The sequence below is a fragment of the Herpailurus yagouaroundi genome, unplaced genomic scaffold (genome assembly GCF_014898765.1).
Source record: "Herpailurus yagouaroundi ecotype Mexico unplaced genomic scaffold, PumYag 139, whole genome shotgun sequence".
Lineage (NCBI taxonomy): Eukaryota > Metazoa > Chordata > Mammalia > Carnivora > Felidae > Herpailurus > Herpailurus yagouaroundi.
The window spans coordinates 79,834,195-79,854,847 of record NW_024412394.1 but is presented as its reverse complement, the minus strand read 5'-3'; the positions used below and the strand labels follow the sequence as shown (position 1 = coordinate 79,854,847).

The window sequence follows — 20,653 nt, the reverse complement described above, 5'->3', positions numbered from 1 at the left end:
CATTTGGTTCTTTTAAGAACTCTGACATCATTTTAAAAATATAGTTAAGTTACTTCAAAATATCATGTACCCATTTATACCTTTTCTTTATTCATGGCAGCTAACAGAGCAATTTCAGACCATGGTCATTTAATCCAGCATTTAATTGAGTTAAGCTTGTATTTAAATATTTCTAAACTAGGGGCGCCTGGGTGGCGCAGTCGGTTAAGCGTCCGACTTCAGCCAGGTCACGATCTCGCGGTCCGTGAGTTCGAGCCCCGCGTCGGGCTCTGGGCTGATGGCTCAGAGCCTGGAGCCTGTTTCCGATTCTGTGTCTCCCTCTCTCTCTGCCCCTCCCCCGTTCATGCTCTGTCTCTCTCTGTCCCAAAAATAAAAAATAAACGTTGAAAAAAAAAATATTTCTAAACTAATCAGGGTGAAATTTTAGTAACTCACTGCTCCAGCCCAAATGGATGCTCCAGTCCACAGTTAAGTGACACTGCCAACATCAGGAGCAAGGGACGCTCAACACAAGGAAGCCACGAATGTCCTGAACTAGGTCCTTGGATGAAGTGAAGCCAGTTTGCAACCAATTTACCTGAGACCCAGATGTAGAGAGTAAATTATGGCCAGAGCTGGAGAGGTTCTTTTCTGGTTCAAACTCTGCTCCAGCCTGACAAGGAAAAAAACAAACAAACAGCTGTTTTGGGGTCTCAGTCTTGGCCTCCGAGTCCTGATGAGACTTTTTTCACCAAAGTTGCTAATTAAAAAATAAAATTTTTAAGTAGTTTAAAAATATTTACTGCAAAAAAGTGGTCGTAATTTTCTTTTTTCCCATTTTGTTCTTTTACATAATAACATCTCTTTCTAAAGGTCACATTTCTTTCTTATTAGAGAAAATTTGCATACTGACCTATTTTACCCCTTTTCTATTTATTAGTGAGCAGCTGGTATGCAAAATCTGAATAAATAATAGAAAACCGACCCTCTTTCAGATCATTAAGAATGCTAAAAAACTGATGTGAACATTTAAAGATCATTTAATTATATTTTCTTAGAATTATCTCTGACTTAAAAATCTTCCACATTATTCCACATGTGCCTGTACACAAAACAGCAAGTAATTTACATAATGTAAGCTAAGAGTCATTGTGTATTTGAGCTTTGGTTCAACTTCTAGTGTCTTTTAATTGCCTCTACAATTATCCATCAAAAGACCAAAATCTAATCAGTCCACTAATAAAATATGCTGGCGGATATTTTTCAGGATCTAGCTTATGTATTTATCTCTAATGTCCTAAATTCCAGAAGTGTTGGTAGTTTGGGGAAGGAGTGTTAGGAGTCAGAGAGGAGAGCCACATTTGGGAGCGTCACTGCAGGTCCTTCTTATCATAGCCAGCTTTTGTCAGCCCTAACCACAGCCTGATACTGTATCCGTTGCTCCGCACCGTCTCCCCAAGTCAGAGAAGTTACCTTGTTTGTCAGGAAGTTCTTGTTCATAGAGACACTAAATGCTGAGTTCGCAGAGTAATAGATCTTATGATTCAAAAACCTTAAATACAAAATTTCTTCTTTGGGAAAGCTGGAAAATAGACCATGGATTGATGTGTCCTTTCTTTACTCTCTAGGAGAAGATCTGGAAGATGTACCGGCTTCAAAGAAAGCTGAAGGTGAACTTGTTGTCTTCAGTGTATTTAGGAGTTTTCTCTTAAGGCTATGATGTTTTGTCTGTTTTATTTAACTATTCTTGATTTAGTCTTTAGCTTTTCCTAAGTAATATTTAGGTGGCAGACCCATTTTTTAGACAAACAGCTTTTTTACATTATTTGGAAAAAAATGCATATCTTCACATGTTGAAGGCACTAGTTAGACACTGGTTTATTTAAAAGTAAATATTAGATGCATTTATTGTCCAATCTACTTACAAGAACAATATTTCAAAACCATCATTTCACTATTTTTGAATTGAATGGGGGTGTTATTTGATAGAAAGAGAACTACATAAATGTTTAAAGGTGAAGTTGACATATTTTTATTAAAAAAATGTAAAACAATTTGCCTATACTAACAGCAATGGCTAGAGAAAGGAAGGGAGGAAGGAAGGAAAGAACGAAAGAAGGAAGGAAGGGAGGGAGGAAGAAATGGAAGGAACAAGGAAGGAAGGAAGGAAGGAGGAAGGAAGGAAAGATGGAAAAAGGAAGAAAGAAAAGGCTCAAACTTCAGAAAAATATATCACAACTAGATACATAATCTTGAGCAAGTCTTTTCAGGACTAAATTTCTTTATTTGTATTGTAAGAGTTTCAACTGATTTTATTTTATTTTTTTTACTGAAGGGTTTCCAGAGTCCCTAGAGTGGCATGTTATATAATAGATATTTTCTATTATACTTCCAAACTTGCCTATAAACAATAGAGCTTGTGTAAGAGTTGTTCTTGCCATGAAAATATATGTACTATAGCAGTGACCAGAATTAATTAACAGTGTAGAAAATAGTGTTTTGAGGAAAGACACAAAGAAATGGACACCTGAGTCTTAGGATGATTTACACTTGTCCTAAGATATGTTTTTGAATACTTAATTTTTAGATTTTTTTGAAAACTTGAATTATTAAGAACAATAACTCTTAACATGTTTTTGACTTCTAGACAATTGCTTCTCAAATCATTTTATACATAAATCATCTGACAATCTTTTTAAAATGGGATAAATGTGGGTTGGGGCCTAAGAACTACCTTTATATATTAATCTCCAAATAACAGTGAAACTCTTGGAATATGGATCACACTTTGAGAAGAAAGGTCCTTGAACATACTTAGAATTTGTTGAAGTCTAAAACCTAACTTTTGATGAAAGACACATGCATTCACATCTTTGTTACCTTTCAGGGTTTTACAAGAAACCCCCCAAAGCCCAAATGTGAACACCAGTTAATGTGAACACTAGATAAAGGGGTTCAACTAGATAGCTTCAATTTCCATCACTAGATAAATACATGGCACGTATCACTACAGTAGAGAAATCCATGAGCCAGATGAGAAAAGGGACTAATACAGGACACCAGTCTGCTGATATTCTTTCATGGCAAAGATGATTACTAAAAACTTAAGCCCCTCAAACATTTAGAATTACTTTGGGGAGGCTGGCTGGCTCAGTCAATTAGGCATATGACTTTGGCTCAGGTCATGATCTCATGGTTTGTGAGCCTGAGTCCTGTGTCGGGCTCTGTGCTGACAGCTCAGAGTCTGGAGTTTGCTTCGGATTCTGCGTCTCCCTCTCTCTGCACTCTGTCTCTCTGTCTCTCTTTCTCAAAAATAAATAAACCTTAAAATTTTTTTTTAATTTAGAATTACTTTGAAATATTCATTATTTAGCCCGCTCACTCTTACATGTTATAACTTTAAACACTAAAGACCTCTTCTAAAAAAAAGAATATGTGCATCTGCTAGCACTCACCCACCAACATCCAACACATCAGGACCAGTGTTCCTGTTTGAACAAGTACATATTGAACACCACATTGTTTTCTTCCACTGGCTCCTCTTCTGCTACTGGCTCTTAGCTATAAATTTTAGGGTGAGAGATTGAATAGAATCTGAATAAGAACCTAGAATATATTATAAAGAGGGAATTAGCTCCTGTTTCTTTCATACTGTGCAACCGTTTAGACATTTTTAGTTCCCTACATATTTGTATAATAGCTGTGAATGTACAAATTATTTACTGTCATATTTTTGTATACACCAGAAGCTGAAGATGTGTATTCCACAAAGAAGCAAAAAAGTAAGTTTATAATTACTTTAAAACTATGAAGTCATTCTATATTAAAGGTAGAAGTATAAACCGGCACTTTAAACCCTTAAGAAGACCAGTATGAGAAGAAAAAGATTTTTAGCACAGACATGATGAATAACATTAAAGTAGGTCATTTATATTTCAAAAATAAGCCCACCACTTTTTGTGTCAGGCAAGAGGCACGTATTTGGAAGAATTACAAAGTAATGACTGAAGTGGCATTTATCGCAGACCATTCTACACAGCTCTGATCCTGTGCACTCTCACTAAACTTGTGCTTCAATATGTGCTACTGTCTGCTTTATAATCAGACAGCTGAAGTGATACGCTGAACTTTCTTATATCAAAGAGAAAAAAAATGTAGAAATAAGACTCAGCAATTCAATTGCTTAGAAACTCGCTTCTTTTAAGATTGAAAGTTCTTTTTGGTTTTTCTAGATATGTGGCAGGCTCTTAATAGTCTTTGGATCGTTGATTGTAGAATGCAATCAACATGCATGTGCAGTTACAAAATTCAATGTCCAAGATTCTCATCACTCTGATATTTCCAAATCAGATATTTTTCTTCAAATGGTAAAGCAATACATTTTGGATTCGCATTTGCATTAAAGTCATTGCTGGACAGACTAAAAGAAGCAATGTTTGAAATAGGTATGACTGAAGTTCGTTTTGCTTAATGCTTTTAAAGAATAGACATTTATCTGAAGAAATGAAATCAATAATGTTCTCTGGATTCTAACTGCTTCTTTAAGGTGTTTCTGCAGGAAGTTACTAAAATGCCCACTACAACAGCAAATGACTCCTACTCCATATTAATACTTGATTCACTGAGCAAATATTAAGTGCCTACTACATTCCAAGCTCTGCTTCAGATGTTGAGGCGATTGCAGCAAATAAGAGAGGGAGTCATTATAGCCCTTCATATAATCAGGTTTTGAGAAAAACAGTACTTTTCACTATTATTTCAAAAATCTATAAAGTCAATCTGGGCATGTTTCTGGTTTAAACAGGAGTTTCCCAATTATTAACCTACTGGTAAAAATTTGTGGCTATGTCACATAAACAGTTGAAGTCTTTATTTTACAAATAAATATTAAAATATAATTCAAAAGAATACGTGGATTGTATCAAGGTCAATTTCCTGTTTGGAATATTGTACTATAGTTTTGTAAAGATGTCACCATAGTGGGGAAACTGGGTGAATGGTATATGGGAATAGCTCTGTATTATTTCTGACAACTGCAAGCAACTCTATAATAATCTCAAAATAAAAGGTTTAATTAAAAACAAATGAGGGGCACCTGGGTGGCTCAGTTGGCTAAGCTTCCAGCTTCAGCTCAGGTCATGATCTCACAGTCTGTGAGTTCAAGCCCGGCATCAGGCTCTGTGCTGACAGCTCAGAGCCTGGAGCCTGCTTTGGATTCTGTGTGGGTCTCTCTCTCTGCCCTTCTGCTATTCACACTCTGTCTCTCCCTGTCTCAAAAATAAATAAAAACATTTAAAAATATTAAAAAAATTAAAATGAACAAATGAATCAATTCAATATTTTTAGCAAAAAAAACCTCATCAAATATTTTAAGTTTGATTGGGGCATTTTCTGTAGAAAAACAATACTTCCTATTTCCATCTTACTATAAAATAGTTCTACAGCCTGATATTCCTGAGCCTTTTATATAAGCCTTAACATTTGCAGATGTAATGATATTTCCATTAACAGCCTATCAGCATCAATTAAGTAGATGCTCAGAAATGTGCCCATGTCTAGTACAGTTCAGCTGGAAGGTAACCTGTCCCTGCTGGACTCTTCTACTTTCAGCACTGATGCTGCCATTCATCTTAATGCAGTCCAGCTATTTTTCTAATATTTATTTATTTTTGAGAGAGAGCAGAGGAGGTGCAGAGAGAGAGGGGGGCAGAGGATCTGAAGCAGGATTGGCACTGAGAGCAGAGAGCCCAACCGAACAAACAGTGAGATCATGACAGGAGCCGAAGTCAGTCACTCAACAAACTGAGCCACCCAGTTGTCCCAGTGCAGTCTAGCTTTATTGCCATCCCTGGCAATGGCCCGTCAAAGCCCCAAGCACTTACAACCTTGGGAGTGGGGGCAGATTGTGTTACTGCCTCTCTTTAAAGCTACAACAGAAAAGAAAATAATTCTGGATAAGATGAAGGGGAAAAGAAAGAACAAAGTCAAGATTTCTCCAAACTACTTTCATCACTGAAAACCAGTGATTCAAGTCAGCTGACACCCAGGGAGATGAAATCAGAATAATTCCTTATTGCTTCCTTTAGCTGCTTAATACCCCTGCTTTGCCTCATTCTATTTCATAAGCCCTTAGGCTGATACGAATTTGGCCAGCTTCACCATATTCCACATAGCAGTCACTTCAACCGTCATTCTCTTTCTTGGCCATTGGCAAAAACTCTGTGGTTCATTAACAGAAGGCAAATAGATAAAATAGAAAGCACTGAAGAGTCAGTAGGTGCCCATGATTGTTTGGAGAAGTTAGAGTCACCATCTCTTAACAAAGCTGCTACCTGGGAGCATTGGGAGCTCATGCCCTTACCCACCACGCTGCACTGCCTTGCTTGGCTTTAACACATTTTCTGTGTTGCTCTCTGATCTGACAACAGAGAGGCTACCTGGACGCATTGTCGTAAAAAGTATTCCCCGGGTGCCTGGGTGGCTCAGTCGGTGAAGCATCCGGGCTCAGGTCATGATCTCGCGGTTGGTGAGTTCCAGCCCTGCTTAGGGCTCTGTGCTGACAGTTCAGAGCCTGGACCTTGTGTGTCTCCCTCTCTCTCTCTCCCCCTACCCCACTCATGCAATGTCTCTCTCTCTCTAAAATAAACATAAATGTTAAACAAAATTTAAAAAACAGTAACTATGCCATCTCAGGAGAGTAAGGGCAAGTGGAAAGCCTCAAGACTCTAAGACCACAAGCCTCTCTGTGGTTTTATAAAAACATTAAAAGAAACAAGAAAAGTCAGTTATTTTTCATATAGATAAGCTCATGTTTTAAAATCTGTAACTATATAACAGTTTTTCGGAGTACAGTGCACATCAATAGATTCCTATGATGTAAGTACTTTGACTTTCTATGCCAGATACTTTTTATTATCATTTGTTAAGGGATTATTATGTGTCAGGAAAGATTTCAAGTGCTTCACATATATTTACTCATTTAATTTCCACAACATTTCTATGAGGTTTTTGCTATCGTCTTGATTTTACATGTGAGGAATCTAAGACACAATGAGGTTTATTAACTTGATAGTTACTGTCAAGGCTATCTAGCTGAAGAACCCACGTCCACATACATTGTATTATCTGGCTGTGATTTACCTTTGTTCCTGCTCATGTCTGCTTGTTTTAACAAATTACCATGCTCTCTTCCATAGGCCCCATCAGTTTCTTCCAATGTGTCTACTTGGATGGATACAATGGCTATGGATTTCAGTTTCCTGTCACTCCTGCGCATCATCCCGGAGAGAGCTCTGGCCAACGAAGTTCTCCAGGACAAAAGCAACAAGGACAATAGATACACATGCATGGCCCTTACAAGTGCTTTGAGACTTCGACGATAGGACCTATTGTTTGTCTGCAGTGGCGTAGGCAGTTAAAATCATGAATCTGGGGAGTTTCTCTGAAAATGTTTTACTCTCCTGCCTGACCTACAGAGAAAGGGTGGGCAAAAGGATTGAATGATAAGCAAACATGTTGAAAGATATGGCGCTCAAGAATCTGTTATTTGTGTTTGTTGCTAAATGTGGATGCTTATATTTTCCTATTTCTATTCACTGTAGAGTTGCTTACAAATTAAAGTTTCCTTAATAACGATCTTTTAAATATAACTGACACAATTACAAAATGGAATTCCTGATTTCAGTTAGATATATTCTTACATGAAAACAGAGACTATGCTTTCAGTTTAAGGAGTACAGGAGCCTACACAAAAGCTACTCTTTATGATGTGGATCTCTAAACGCAATTTGCCCACTAAGTTGATGTTTAATAGTTTAGTTTTACTTATGTCTCTTTCTATTTTCGTTGTGGCAATGCTTTAAGAATGGGTAATAGTTGCACCAAAGAGTGCTGTAAGTTCCTTGTGATGCTCTTTTACACAGAATTCAAAATATCTCTGAACTTTGGACATGATAAAATGAGGTAGAAATGTCTGATAAACCTTCTCTCTCAGATTTGTCTTAAATTATAATTAGGACATTCACTCCAGTGGAAATATACCATCCAATTAGGCAGGTCTGGTGAATCATTTGTTTGACATAAAGGCAAATGAGATGTAGTATTTTCAGATTTCTCCAGACTATGTCCTAATGAAAATGTCACCTGGATGAAATTTTAGTTCAATGACTAAATTTTGGTGACAAATGCAAAGGCATTTCCTTTCACTTAAATAGGATCATTCTGTACAGTTAAATGGGTTTTCTTTCTCAAAAAAAAAAAAATATGTATGTATATAAATGAATGTCATCAAAATTGAAGAACTATATTTTAACCATAAGTGCTTCATGAGATGTCTTACTTGTTTTTTCGTTAAGTGGTTATCAGCACCAATAGAACAAATGACAATTTTTAACTTACTTGATGATCACTGGGAATGACTATTATGGCTTTGTCATCTTTTTGTCTTCTGGTGATATGAACACTTATGTTCTTTACCACATTTTTCTATCAACTTTAAAAGTCATGCCACTGTGACCTTAATCGTGTTTACAGTTGCAACTCAACTTACGACAAATGAACTCAGGAAATAAATTAAGTTATCCTTTCTGGCATTATAACTACCCTCTGCTGAGGTAGCCAGAGCCAATACTAGCCAAGTGACTTATTTTCAACAACTATCAAGTTCTTTAAGTCTAATTTAGAACTCTGATTTACTAAAATATTAGGCTAGGGCATCAGTAACACGTTCAGTATTAATAATGGATTTTCAGTGACTTCGGTGAAAAGAGTTGGTCTCAGGCACCTGCTGGTAGATCTAACTCACACCACAAAAGCCAACATTACAATGAACCAAGATTAATGACACTCTTTCGGGGGGACCTAGAGTGTATAACTTCAGGACTGACCAGATGGTATCATCTTGCAAAGCTTCTTCATGTAGCAATGGAAACTTGTGGAGGGGACAGTTGGTAAAGTTTATTGCTCAACTGCTCCTACGGCTTCTTCAATTTAATGAAGAAGGGAATAGAGAGCAAATATGACCGTTGTTTAGATTTCATAGAATGATTTATCCATTCTTTCATTCAATGGCTATGTATTAAGTACTTACTCTTTCTAGGACACTATGTTAGGCACTGGACTATGTAAGAAAAATACCAGAAATAAATTCTGTTCCCAGTGCTATCTTGACACAATGTGTGCCCTTGGAAAATTTGCTAAATATACTGTGCTTGTTTTCCTATGTGTGAAATAGGGATTTCAAGACAAACAACCTGATACCTCACAGATGTATTGTGGACACTGACAACATATCTTAATATGAATATGATGTCAAAATAAATTTCTGAAATAATACTTTGGATGTAGCGCTAATTTTTCCTCCGAGTGCTTTTCTACATTGCATCATTGCATCTTTCATTGTCATTATAAAAACTATTTAATAAAAAGTAAAATATGCCAATTTATTGTAATTGGAGTTTAAACAAACCAGTTAAGATGTAAACAACGTTAATAATAATTAAAGTTTATCTGCTGAAAGTTACAATGATGATAGCACTTCAAAAATACTAACTAAACTCTCATCTGTTTGTATGGTTCCATCAAATAAAGTGTTTCTAGTCCTTCAAGTTTGTGCTTTACATTTTAAAAGGAAAAGATAAATGGTTGGATTAAAAGTTTTTGTATTTAATAGGGAACTCACAATTCATGTCATATTGGTCATAAATACGTAAGCATTTAATAATTGTTTTAGTTCTCCATTTTGTCCAAATGGTATGAGATACACACTCTCTCCCACACTTCACTTCTCTTAATAGATGAAGATCTGTAGAAAATTGATAATTATGGGGTACCTGGGTAGCTCATTAGGTTAAGTATCTGACTCTTGATTTCAGCTCAGGTCATGATCTTACAGTTTGTGAGCTTGAGCCCCACATCAGGCTCTGCACTGACTGTGTGGAGCCTACCTGAGATTCTCTCTCTCTCTTTGCCCCTTCTCCTGCTCATGCTCTATCTCTCTCTCAAAATACATAAATAAACATTAAAAAAATTAAAAGAAAATTTATAACTATGTAAGGTTTTTATTTATGTTTAGTTTTCATAAAATATGATAAATCATCATTCAAAAGGGGCAAGTCTTTTTCAGAATAATTCCAATGAAAAGCACCAATATATTGATTCATTCTGGTATATCCCCGTAAAAACTCCTCTTAGAAATTTTTGGAAATTAAAACTGTGTTTCCTTGAGTTATTATACTGGAAAAAAGCAAAGAGAATAATGAATGTTATTACTGATAGAAAACTCAGGGACCATCTAGTTCAACTGGCACATAGAGAAAAATAAACCTAATCCCTAGAGAAATGCATAAATTTGCTCAAAGTCACTGACTGCTTCAAAGCTTGGCCTAGAACATTGGTCTGCCGGTTCCTAAATGCTTTTAACTATATCCTCAGTGTGTTATTACAAAACTTGGCTGATTTATCCAGCATCTCAAAATCCATTTTTTGAATTATAATCAGTGTCAGATATGTAACCCCATGTGGAAAGACTTGCTTTTTCCAACATGAGAGCTGTAAAGGACCTCAAGAGTGATTCACATTCACCTGCCTTAGAGATATAGAAAAGGAATTTCAGAGAGGTTAGGTGACATTCCAGGATCACATTGCTAGTTAGTAGCAAAACTAAACCAAAAACTGAAGGGTTCTATTTTCTAATCCACTGTGTATTCTCTACTCTGTGTGAATCCATATAATGTCTCCATCATTATAAGCTTATCTCTGTGATTTGCAAATTCATTACAGCATGGAGACTCAGCACAGCCTTCCAGAAAGCTGATGACAGAAAGCTTTCCAGACACCTGACGACATTTCTCTACTTCTTTCAGGCTTTTACTACTGCTACCCTGTACCTTTTCCCCTTGTTAATCATGTATGCCCATAAAACATTTAGACGTTCTTGTAGATGTTTTCTCTTGCATATAAAACTAAATAGCTTTATTTTACCATATCTGCAAAAACAGTCGCTGAAAGACCCCAAATATTTACCCCAAATAAAAAGAAAACAAAGAACAATTCTCTTTATATTAATCACAACTCATCCAAAGATGTGAGTTAAAATAAAAATATATGCTTATCAAAACACACTTAGACTCTAAAGGAAAGCTCAGAATAAATAACGAAGTGAATTAGTGTTTATTAATATTTAAGTCATACAATTTCCAGTAAGAAGTGCATGTTAGCAAACAGTAATAGCAAAGAAGGAAATCCTTGGTTTCTCACACAGCCATATTCAGTTCCTGGCCATGTGCACCTTGCAAGATTACCCATTCCTATATCCACGCTCCGTGGTAAACTTTTATCAGGAACTAACTATTTGCATCAAGTCATTAGTGCTATTTTACTTTTCTTTCTACATCCAAATCTCTCTTTAAAAACTTAACAGGGGTATACTTGATGCCTCTGAGCGGAGTTGCCAGGCCAGATGTGTTTCCAGAATAAGTGTGCTGGGGTAGAGCCCAATGGACTAGTGGCCTTCCGACCAGAGAGGAGATTCTAACTCTAGGAGTACCTCTGGTCACTTACCTTCTCTGTTCCTCATTTTTTTAACTCCAAATAAAATAAAAGTTCATGTGGCACAGGACATTCATCCTTGGTGACGAAAGTATGGGGAAGCACTGTGTAAAGCAATATTATTGTTAACACCTTTCAAAGTCCCTTCCAGTTTTGTTACTAAATAGTTCAGCTATGCCCGACACTGAAGACTGAGTGTTGCTAAATGGCATAAGCCAATGCAGCAAATGAAAGTCAGACCTACATAAGCCAAACACAAAAACGAGAATATTGCCATTGGCAAAAATAATTTTGCTTTAGAAAAATCCACAACCTTGTGTCATTTTTATGGAATTGCTATAAATCAATGGCAAAATGACTGAATGAGAACACACAAAGCTTGTAACATGTCTGTAAAAAAGTGGTACTCGGAATGGAAATCTGAGATGGAACACCAGGTGACTCATGAACCCCAATAGAGACACAGCTATGGAATTGGAATTCAGTAGAAGATATGAAGGTGTTTTAGCAATGTAAGTTAGTGAAGGCGGTGCCCAAATAAATGCCAAGTGTTTTATCTCAAAACAGTGTATGTCCTTGCTTGGGGAAGAAGCATCTCTCTTTCTCTGTGACATTCAGAACTCAATGACAAATCGTTTGTGCATTTGTATATATTTGATGCCATTAGGGACAGTATTGGGATGATCTAAATGGAAGGTGCATTCTCTACAAAGAAGAGAATATTTTATAGAAAAGACAAGACAATTCTGAATTCGAGCAATTTTGAGGAACAAATGTAGCAAATAAATAATTCAACTATTTTTATGTTTGAAACATGCATGCGTGAAAAAATATTTTAAAATTGAGAATATATTAACCTTGTCCAAAGTCAAATGGTATTAAAGGTGTACATGGAAAGTGTCGTCTCATCCCATCCTTGTTGCCTCAGTTCCACATCCACTCCTTTACTTCTAAAAATGAATCACATTTATAGATTTTTATATGTCCATCCTATGCAAATTCAAATGAAAACAAACATGTATTCTCATTTTGTTACTTGTCTTACACAAACATTGCATATCATAAACATCATCCTGCACCTTCCTTTCTTCACTTAACAATGTATCCTACATTATTTCTTTATTCTAGTACATACACAGCTTCCCTATTGATAAACATATATAGACAGCAGATATGAGAGCATTCATTTCATGCACACTTCTCAAGTGGAGAGCTAGGTGCATTTATGAAGCCATCACCTAGGTCAACATATAGAACATTAATAGCCCTCCAGAAGTCTCATTCATGTCACCCAGTCAGTACCCCTTGGATAACTACTACTCTAACTTCGACTACCAAGTAATTGATCTGTTTTGACCTATTATAAATGAGATCGTAAATTACATATTTTTGTGTCTAATATCTATTCGGTGTAATTAAGACTACACAGGCCAGACTGATTCATTTTGTTGCATGTAGAAGTAGTTTATTCTTTTCATTGTTTTATAGTATTCAAGTTTGTGTATACTGAATAATTTATTTATATATTCTATTGTGGGTGGATATTTGCAATATCTCCAGTTCTCTTTCTTTATAAAGCACTACTATAGAAATTCTTGTTAGTTTTTCATACTGTATATATGTGTGCATGGGAAGGTGAAGGCCTTATATCTCAGAGGTGAATTATTGGCTGATAGAGTATGCAAATGTTTGTCTTTACTGGATAATTCTTAACAATTTTCTACCTATTTGTAACAATTTGCACTCCAACAACAGAGAACAGGATTCCCAAATTCTTACTAATGCTTGCTATTGACAGGTTTGTTAATTTTAACTTCTAGTGGGTATGTAGTCATATATCATTATTCTTATTCTTTATGATGTGACTTGTCAAAGCCCCCATAAGGTACAAAGCAGAAGTGAAGATAGACCTGTCCTCATTGTACTTCCCTCTTTCTCTAGGGTATTGACCTCTTGATACATAGCTGCTGCACCTGCTTTTTGATTTCTTTAGTTTGTTTTTTCAACTAAGCTTTATGGTTGATCTCAGAAAAATTAGTTTGATAAAATACTGTAGCATGGTTGGAAGTGAATTCTCCTCATACTTCCTTTATAATTGTATAGTATTTCAATGTGTGGGTATGCCATACAAATCATATCCAATTGTTTCCCATTATGAATAACATTGCAGTGAATAACGTTGGACACACTATATTGCTACACATATATATGTGTATAGACACACACACGCACGCACACACACACACACACACATAAGGCTAAATTCATTAAAGAGGGATTTCTGACTCAAAAATATATGCATTTATAATTTGAAATGGAGAAATTGTTTCCAGATAAACTGTCTCCTGTTTATCACTCCTTCTGAAGGCTCAGTGTTGCTGAGAGCAACACTAAAATTCAGGATGAGACTATCTCTTTATGAAAATGAATGTTCACTGTTGGATTTTGAGATCTGCCAATGTTAGGCTCTTCCACAGTCTGATTCTTGCATGCACTGTTTGCGACTACCCAGTGAACCAGTTTTTGTTGATCTGACTTATTTTGACTACACTTAAATATAGTTTTGAGTTTCCATGTCTTTTAATTTGTTTTTTTTTTCCATGTTTTGCTGAAGATGCATGACTTTTGGATCTTTTTTTATTTGTTCATTTGTTTGGTTCTTTGTTGACCTATATAGCTCCCAGGAAGTAGCCAAAATTGGATGCCATATTTCTCTTAGAACCAGAATAGCATTAATTTCAAAAGATTTTTAAATTAAATATTTTTAAAACTAGAAAATAAACTGAATTAAATTGAAAGTTCTAAATGGCAGTACTCCATTGTTAATATCAATTTGCTGGTAAGGTTTTGGATGACTGAAATACACAGACTTTTATAATTAGTAGTAACTTGTTTCTTTTTAAATAAAGGTTCAGTGTGGATGAGGAAGCTAAACATACTTTTTTGAACGATGGGGAAGAAATTTTCATTTGTAACTGTTACAGAAATGTGATAATATTAGGTAAAGATTTTCTAATAGGTCATTCTGAATAACAAAAATCTGATGTCTACATTTCAGATCTCTGGAAATAATACTAAATTTTAATTTCATTTTGAGATTTGAGCAATATGAAAAATATTTTAAAGAAATCAAAAGATCATGATTCACATCATTAACACTCACTCTCAGCTTTTCAATTGTACCTTTGATGTGAAATAGTCTTTAGTTCTCCTTAGTTCAAAAGAATATTTGCCTGAAATATATGATAAATCCCATTCATATTCCATTTTATTTAATTCTGTTAGAGCCTATAATCCCTGCCTAGTAAGAAAGAAATTTATCATATGCATATCTAAAATGACTTAGCTAGACTGCTTAGCCATGTAAAAGCTGTTCAAAAGGAAAAGGCTTAAAATAACTTTAATCCATGTTGTTGATATCCATCCTACTGAAATTTGCTATTATAAGTCCAATTTAAAAATGTATTTTTTTTACTTTTAACTACAAACTCTTAGCTAGTTGAGTGGGAATTGGTAAATGTCATTCATCTCATGGCTTATTCTCTATCACATTTTACTATAACACAATATTAAAACAAAAAAATAAATAAAGCATATTTAGCGTGATGATTATTTAGAGCACATTTTGAGAAATGATAAAAATTGTGCTTCAACATTTTATATGACATGGCATAAAATAGCATATTTTACGTGAAATGGAATGTTTCTTACAGAATATGAGACCACAACACAATTACATTTTCTGTAGTTTAATTTCTGTGGTACTACCTTGAGTCAAGAGGTGGGCAACCCATTTGAAATGGAGAGAAAAATTTTGAAACACACTGAAAGATTTTTTTTCTTTGGTTACCGGGCCAATTCCTAGATGTATAAAGATATCTTTAAAGTATCTAAATCAAGATAATAATCAAAAGTATAATGCCTTAGTTTACATTTAATGAGGACATAATTTCTTTATATAGGTATACCTAGGAGATACTCTGTTTCCAGACCACTGCAATAAAGTGAATATTGCAATAAAGTGAATCAGATGAATTTTTGGTTTCCTAAAGCATAGAAAAGTTATGTTTATACTATACTGTAGTCTATAAAATATGCAGTAGTAATACAAAAAACAATGTATATACATTAATTTAAAAATACTTTCTTGTTTAAAAAAATGCTAATGATCATCTGAGCTTTCAGGGAGTTGTAATCTTTTTTGATGGTGGAGGGTCTTGTCTCAGTGTTGATGGCTACTAACCGATCAGGGTGGATGTTGCTGACGATTGAGGTCACTGTGGCAATTTCTTAAAATAAGACAGCAATGACGTTTGCTGCATTGATTTTCTTCCTTTACGAATTTCGCTACAGCATGAAATGCTGTTTGATAGCATTTTATCCATGGTAGAACTCCTTTCAAAATCGGCATCAATCCTTTCAAAGCCTCATGATGCTTTATCAGCTAAGTTGATGTGGTATTCTAAATCCTTTGTTGTCATTTCAACAATCTTCACGGAGTCTTCACTTCACTTAAGATTCCATTTTAAGAAACAATTTTTTTTGCTCATTCATAAGAAACACCTACTTATCTGTTCAAGTTTCATCATGAGATTGCAAGAATTCAGTTACATCTTCAGGGTCCACTTCTAATTTTATTTCTTTTGCTATTTCCACCACATCTGCAGGTTACTTCCTCCACTGAAGTCTTAAACCTCTTTAAGTCATCCATGAGGGTTTAAATAAAGTTTTTCCAACTTCTGTTGATGTTGATATTTTTACCTTTTTCCATGACACATGAATGTTCTTAGTGGCATCTACAACTATGAATAATTTCCAAAGGTTTTCAATTTACTGTGTCCCGATCCATCACAGGAATCACTATCTATGGCAGCTATTGCCTTCCAAAATGTATATCTTAAATAAGACTTGAAAGTTAAAATGGCTCCTTGATACATGGACTGCAGAATAGATTATGTGTTAGTGGGCATGAAAATAACATGAATATCATTGTGCATCTATATCAGACCTCTTGGGTGACCAGAAAATTTGTCAATAAGCAGTAATATTTTGACAGGAATCTGTTTTTCTGAAAAATAGTTCCCAAGAGCAGGCTTCAAAAATTTAGTAAATCATGTAAACAGATGTAATGTTATCCAGGCTTTACAAAGCACGGGCAGAGTAGATTTAGCATAATTACAAAGGGCCCTAGGATTTCAGAATGGTAAATAAACATTGGTTTAAACTTAAAATCACCGACTGCATTAGCATCTAAAGAGAGTAAACCTGTCCTTTGAAGATTGGAAATCAAGCATTGACTTCTCTCTAGCTATGAAATTCCTACAAAGCATCTGGGTGACTCAGTTGGTTAAGTATCTGACTCTTGATTTCAGCTCATGTCATGATCTCTTGGTTGTGGGATTGAGCTCCACGTTGGGCTCCATGCTAAGCATGGAGCCTGCTTAGGATTCTCTCTTTCTCTCTCTCTCTGCCCCTCCCTTGCTCATACTTGCTCTCTATCAAAAGAAAAATACTTGCTCATACTTTCTCTCTATCAAAAGATAAATAAACATTTATCTGTCTGTTTTTGTGCCAGTACCATACTATCTTGATGATTGCAGTTTTGTAATACAGCTTGAAGTCTGAAATTGTGATGCCTCCAGTTTTGGTTTTCTTTTTCAACATTACTTTGGCTATTCAGGGTCTATTCTGGTTCCATACAAATTTTAGGATTGTTTGTTCTAGTTCAGCAAAGAATGTTGGTGCTATTTTGATAGGGATTAATTGAATGCATAGATTGTTTTGGGTAGTACAGACATTTTAACAGTATTTGTTCTTCCAATCCATGAGAATGGAATGTTTTTCCATTTCTATGTGTCTTCTTCAATTTCTTTCATAAGTTTTCTATGGTTTTCAGGGTACAGATCTTTTACCCCTATAGTTAAGTTTATTCCTATGTATCTTATGGGTTTTGGTGCAATTTTAAATGGAATTAATTCCCTGATTTCTCTTGATTTCTCTTTCTGCTGCTTCATTTATGGTATATAGAAATGCAACTGATTTCTGTACATTGATTTTATATTCTGCGATATTGATGAATTCTTGTATCAGTTCCAGCAGTTTTTGGTGGAGTCTTTCAGGTAGAGTACCATGTCAACTGTGAAGAGTGAACAGAATACAGAAACAAGAAATGGACCCACAAATGTATGGTCAACTAATCCACAACAAAGCAAGAAGGAGTATCCAATGGGGAGTCAGGGCCCAAATGGCAGAATAGCTTGGAAGTATTTTTTGCATCCCTCATCCCTGAAATGCAGCCAGATCGACACTAAACCATCCTGCACACCTAAAAAACTGGTTTGAGGATTAACACAAAAATATGCACAACCACAGAACTCAGCAGATACATGGGGCAGAGAGGTAAACTGAGGAAGAGAGAATTTGCAGAGGGGAGGGAACTGTTTTTGCATGCGGGGAGAGGATGGAGATGGGGGAAGAGTATGGGAAAAGCACCCGGCAACAAAAACATCTGGAGAGAAAGTGGAAAAGTGGAAACAGCCACAGGGACTGAACTAAAAAGGAAGAAAGGAGAAAGGAGAGGGTTTAAATTTCATTAAGACTCTATAAACATGGGGAGTGCAGAGTTTGAAACCCGTAGCTCGATACCTGGTGGTGCTCTGGTGGGAAGGACGAATCCCCACCAGCAAAGAGCAAGGTCTGAGGGGTCCTGAGGGCCACACTGGGAACAGTGGTTCCCCTGCTGGGAGGACATTTGATAGAGGCTGTGTGGCCTCCCCACAGGCAAAGGTCCCAGGGGACCCTAGAGAACAACCACATTCACTGGTGTTGGAACAAGGACGTTAAGTGTGAAGCCTGGAGCCAGATGTGTGTTATGATTTGCCATAATCCCTGAAACCCTGCTGCTACACGATCACACAAACTTTTTCTGGGGCAGACTGGCATCTCACCAAAGTCTCTGGGCATTGGGAGCAGTACAGTCTCTTGAACATTCCTGGGGGTGGGCCAACACACAGTCATTGCTCAGCAAGACCTTCCCCCAGAGGGTCTGAGCAGGTCAAAGCCACAGTCCCTCCTAAGTGAGGGGTTGGGAAACACAGCCTCATCTGAAATAAAACTCAAAACTCAAATAAAACCTGACAGCCTGACATTTTGGTCACAGACAGTGTAGAAGCGAGGAGTGGACAGAAGCTGGAGATAAAGTAGGGGTGCTTGATTGTCAATCAGGGAGAGCACAGAGTGGAGAAGATATTTGCAAATGACACATCAAATAAAGGGTTAGTATCTGAAATCTATATAGAACTTATCAAACTCAACACCCAAAAAACAAATAATCCAGTGAAGAAATGGGCAAAAGACATGAATAGACATTTTTCCAAAGAAGACATCCAGATGGCTAACAAACACATGGAAAAATGTTCAATGTCACTGATGATCACGCAAATACAAATCAAAACCACAATGGGATACCACCTCACACATGTCAGAATGGCTAACATTAACAACTCAGGCAACAACAGATGTTGGCGAGGATACAGAGAAAGAGGATCTCTTGCACTGCTGGTGGGAGTGCAAACTGGTGCAGCCACTCTGGGGAACAGTATGGAGGTTTCTCAAAAAATTAAAAATAGAACTACCCTACAACCCAGCAATTGCACTATTAGGTATTTATCCAATGGGTACAGGTGTGCTGTTTCAAAGGGGTACATGTACCCCAAGGTTTATAGCTGCACTATTGACAATAACCAAAGTATGGATAGAGCCCAAATGTCCATCGATGGATGAATGGATAAAGAAGATGTGGTATATGTATACAATGGAGCATTACTTGGCAATCAAAAAGAATGAAATCTTCCCATTTGCAACTACGTGAATGGAACTGGAGGATATTATGCTAAGCCAAATTAGTCAGAGAAAGACAAATATCATATGACTTCACTCATATGAGGAATTTAAGATACAAAACAGATGAACAAAAGGGAAGAGGAGCAAAAATAATATCAAAACAAGGAGGGGGACAAAATATAAGAGACTCTTAAATATAGAGAACAAACAGAGGGTTGCTGGAGGTGTTGTGGAAGGGGGGGATGGGCTACATGGGTAAGGGGCATTAAGGAATCTACTCCTGAAATCATTGTTGCACTCTATGGTAACTAAATTGGATGTAAATTTTAAAAATAATTAATTATTTTAAAAAAACAAAGAAAGAGTATCCAATGGAAAAAAAAGTCTCTTCAGCAAATGGTGCTGGGAAAACTGGACAGTGATATGCAGAAGAATGAAACTGGACCACTTTCTTATACCGTACACAAAAATAAGTTCAAAAAAGATGAAAGACCTAAATGTGAAATAGGGAACCATCAAAATTCTAGAGGAGAAAACAGACAGCAACCTCTTTGAACTCAGCCACTGCAACTTCTTACTAGACATGTCTCTGGAAGCAAGGGAAACAAAAGCAAAAATGAACTATTGGGACCTTATCAAGATAAAGTTTCTGCACTGCAAAGGAAACAACAAAACTAAAAGGCAGTATACAGAGTGGAGAAGATATGTGTAAATGACTCATCACATAAAAGGCTGGTATATAAAATCTATAAAGAACTTCTCAAACTCAACACCCAAAAAACAAATAATCCAGTGAAAAAAATGGGCAGAAAACATGAATGGACACTTTTCCAAAGAAGATATCCAGATGGCTAACAGACACATGGAAAAATGCTCAATGTCACTCATCATCAGAGAAATACATATCAAAACCACAATAAGATACTACCTCACACCTGTCACAATGGCTAAAATTAACAACTCAGGAAACAACAGATATTGGTGAAGATATGGAGAAAGGAGAATCTTCTTCCGCTGTTGATGGGAATGCAAACTGGTGCAGCCACTCTAAAGAACAGGATGGAGGTTCCTCAAAAAATTAAAAATAGAACTACCTTATGACCCAGAAATTGCACTACAAGGTATTTATCCAAAGGATACAAAACTGCTTATATGAAGGAGCACATGCACCCCAATGTTCAGCAGTGCTATCAACAATAGCCAAATTATGGAAAGGGCCCAAATGTCCATCGACTGATGAATGACTACAGAAGATGTGGTATATATATATATATATATATATATA

At 36.2% G+C, this 20,653-nt stretch overlaps 1 protein-coding gene across 1 annotated transcript in view; it reads left to right on the top strand.

The window, feature by feature from the left end:
- TRDN (triadin) overlaps nucleotides 1-9,584 on the top strand; it is a 403,209-nt gene extending 393,625 nt beyond the window's left edge. Inside the window, exons 38-40 of the mRNA XM_040474537.1 lie at nucleotides 1,608-1,649; nucleotides 3,726-3,761; nucleotides 7,176-9,584. Of these exons, the coding sequence (XP_040330471.1) occupies nucleotides 1,608-1,649; nucleotides 3,726-3,761; nucleotides 7,176-7,315 (218 nt within the window). The 3' untranslated portion in view covers nucleotides 7,316-9,584. The remainder of the gene's footprint in view (nucleotides 1-1,607; nucleotides 1,650-3,725; nucleotides 3,762-7,175) is intronic.
- Nucleotides 9,585-20,653: the final 11,069 nt, after the last annotated feature.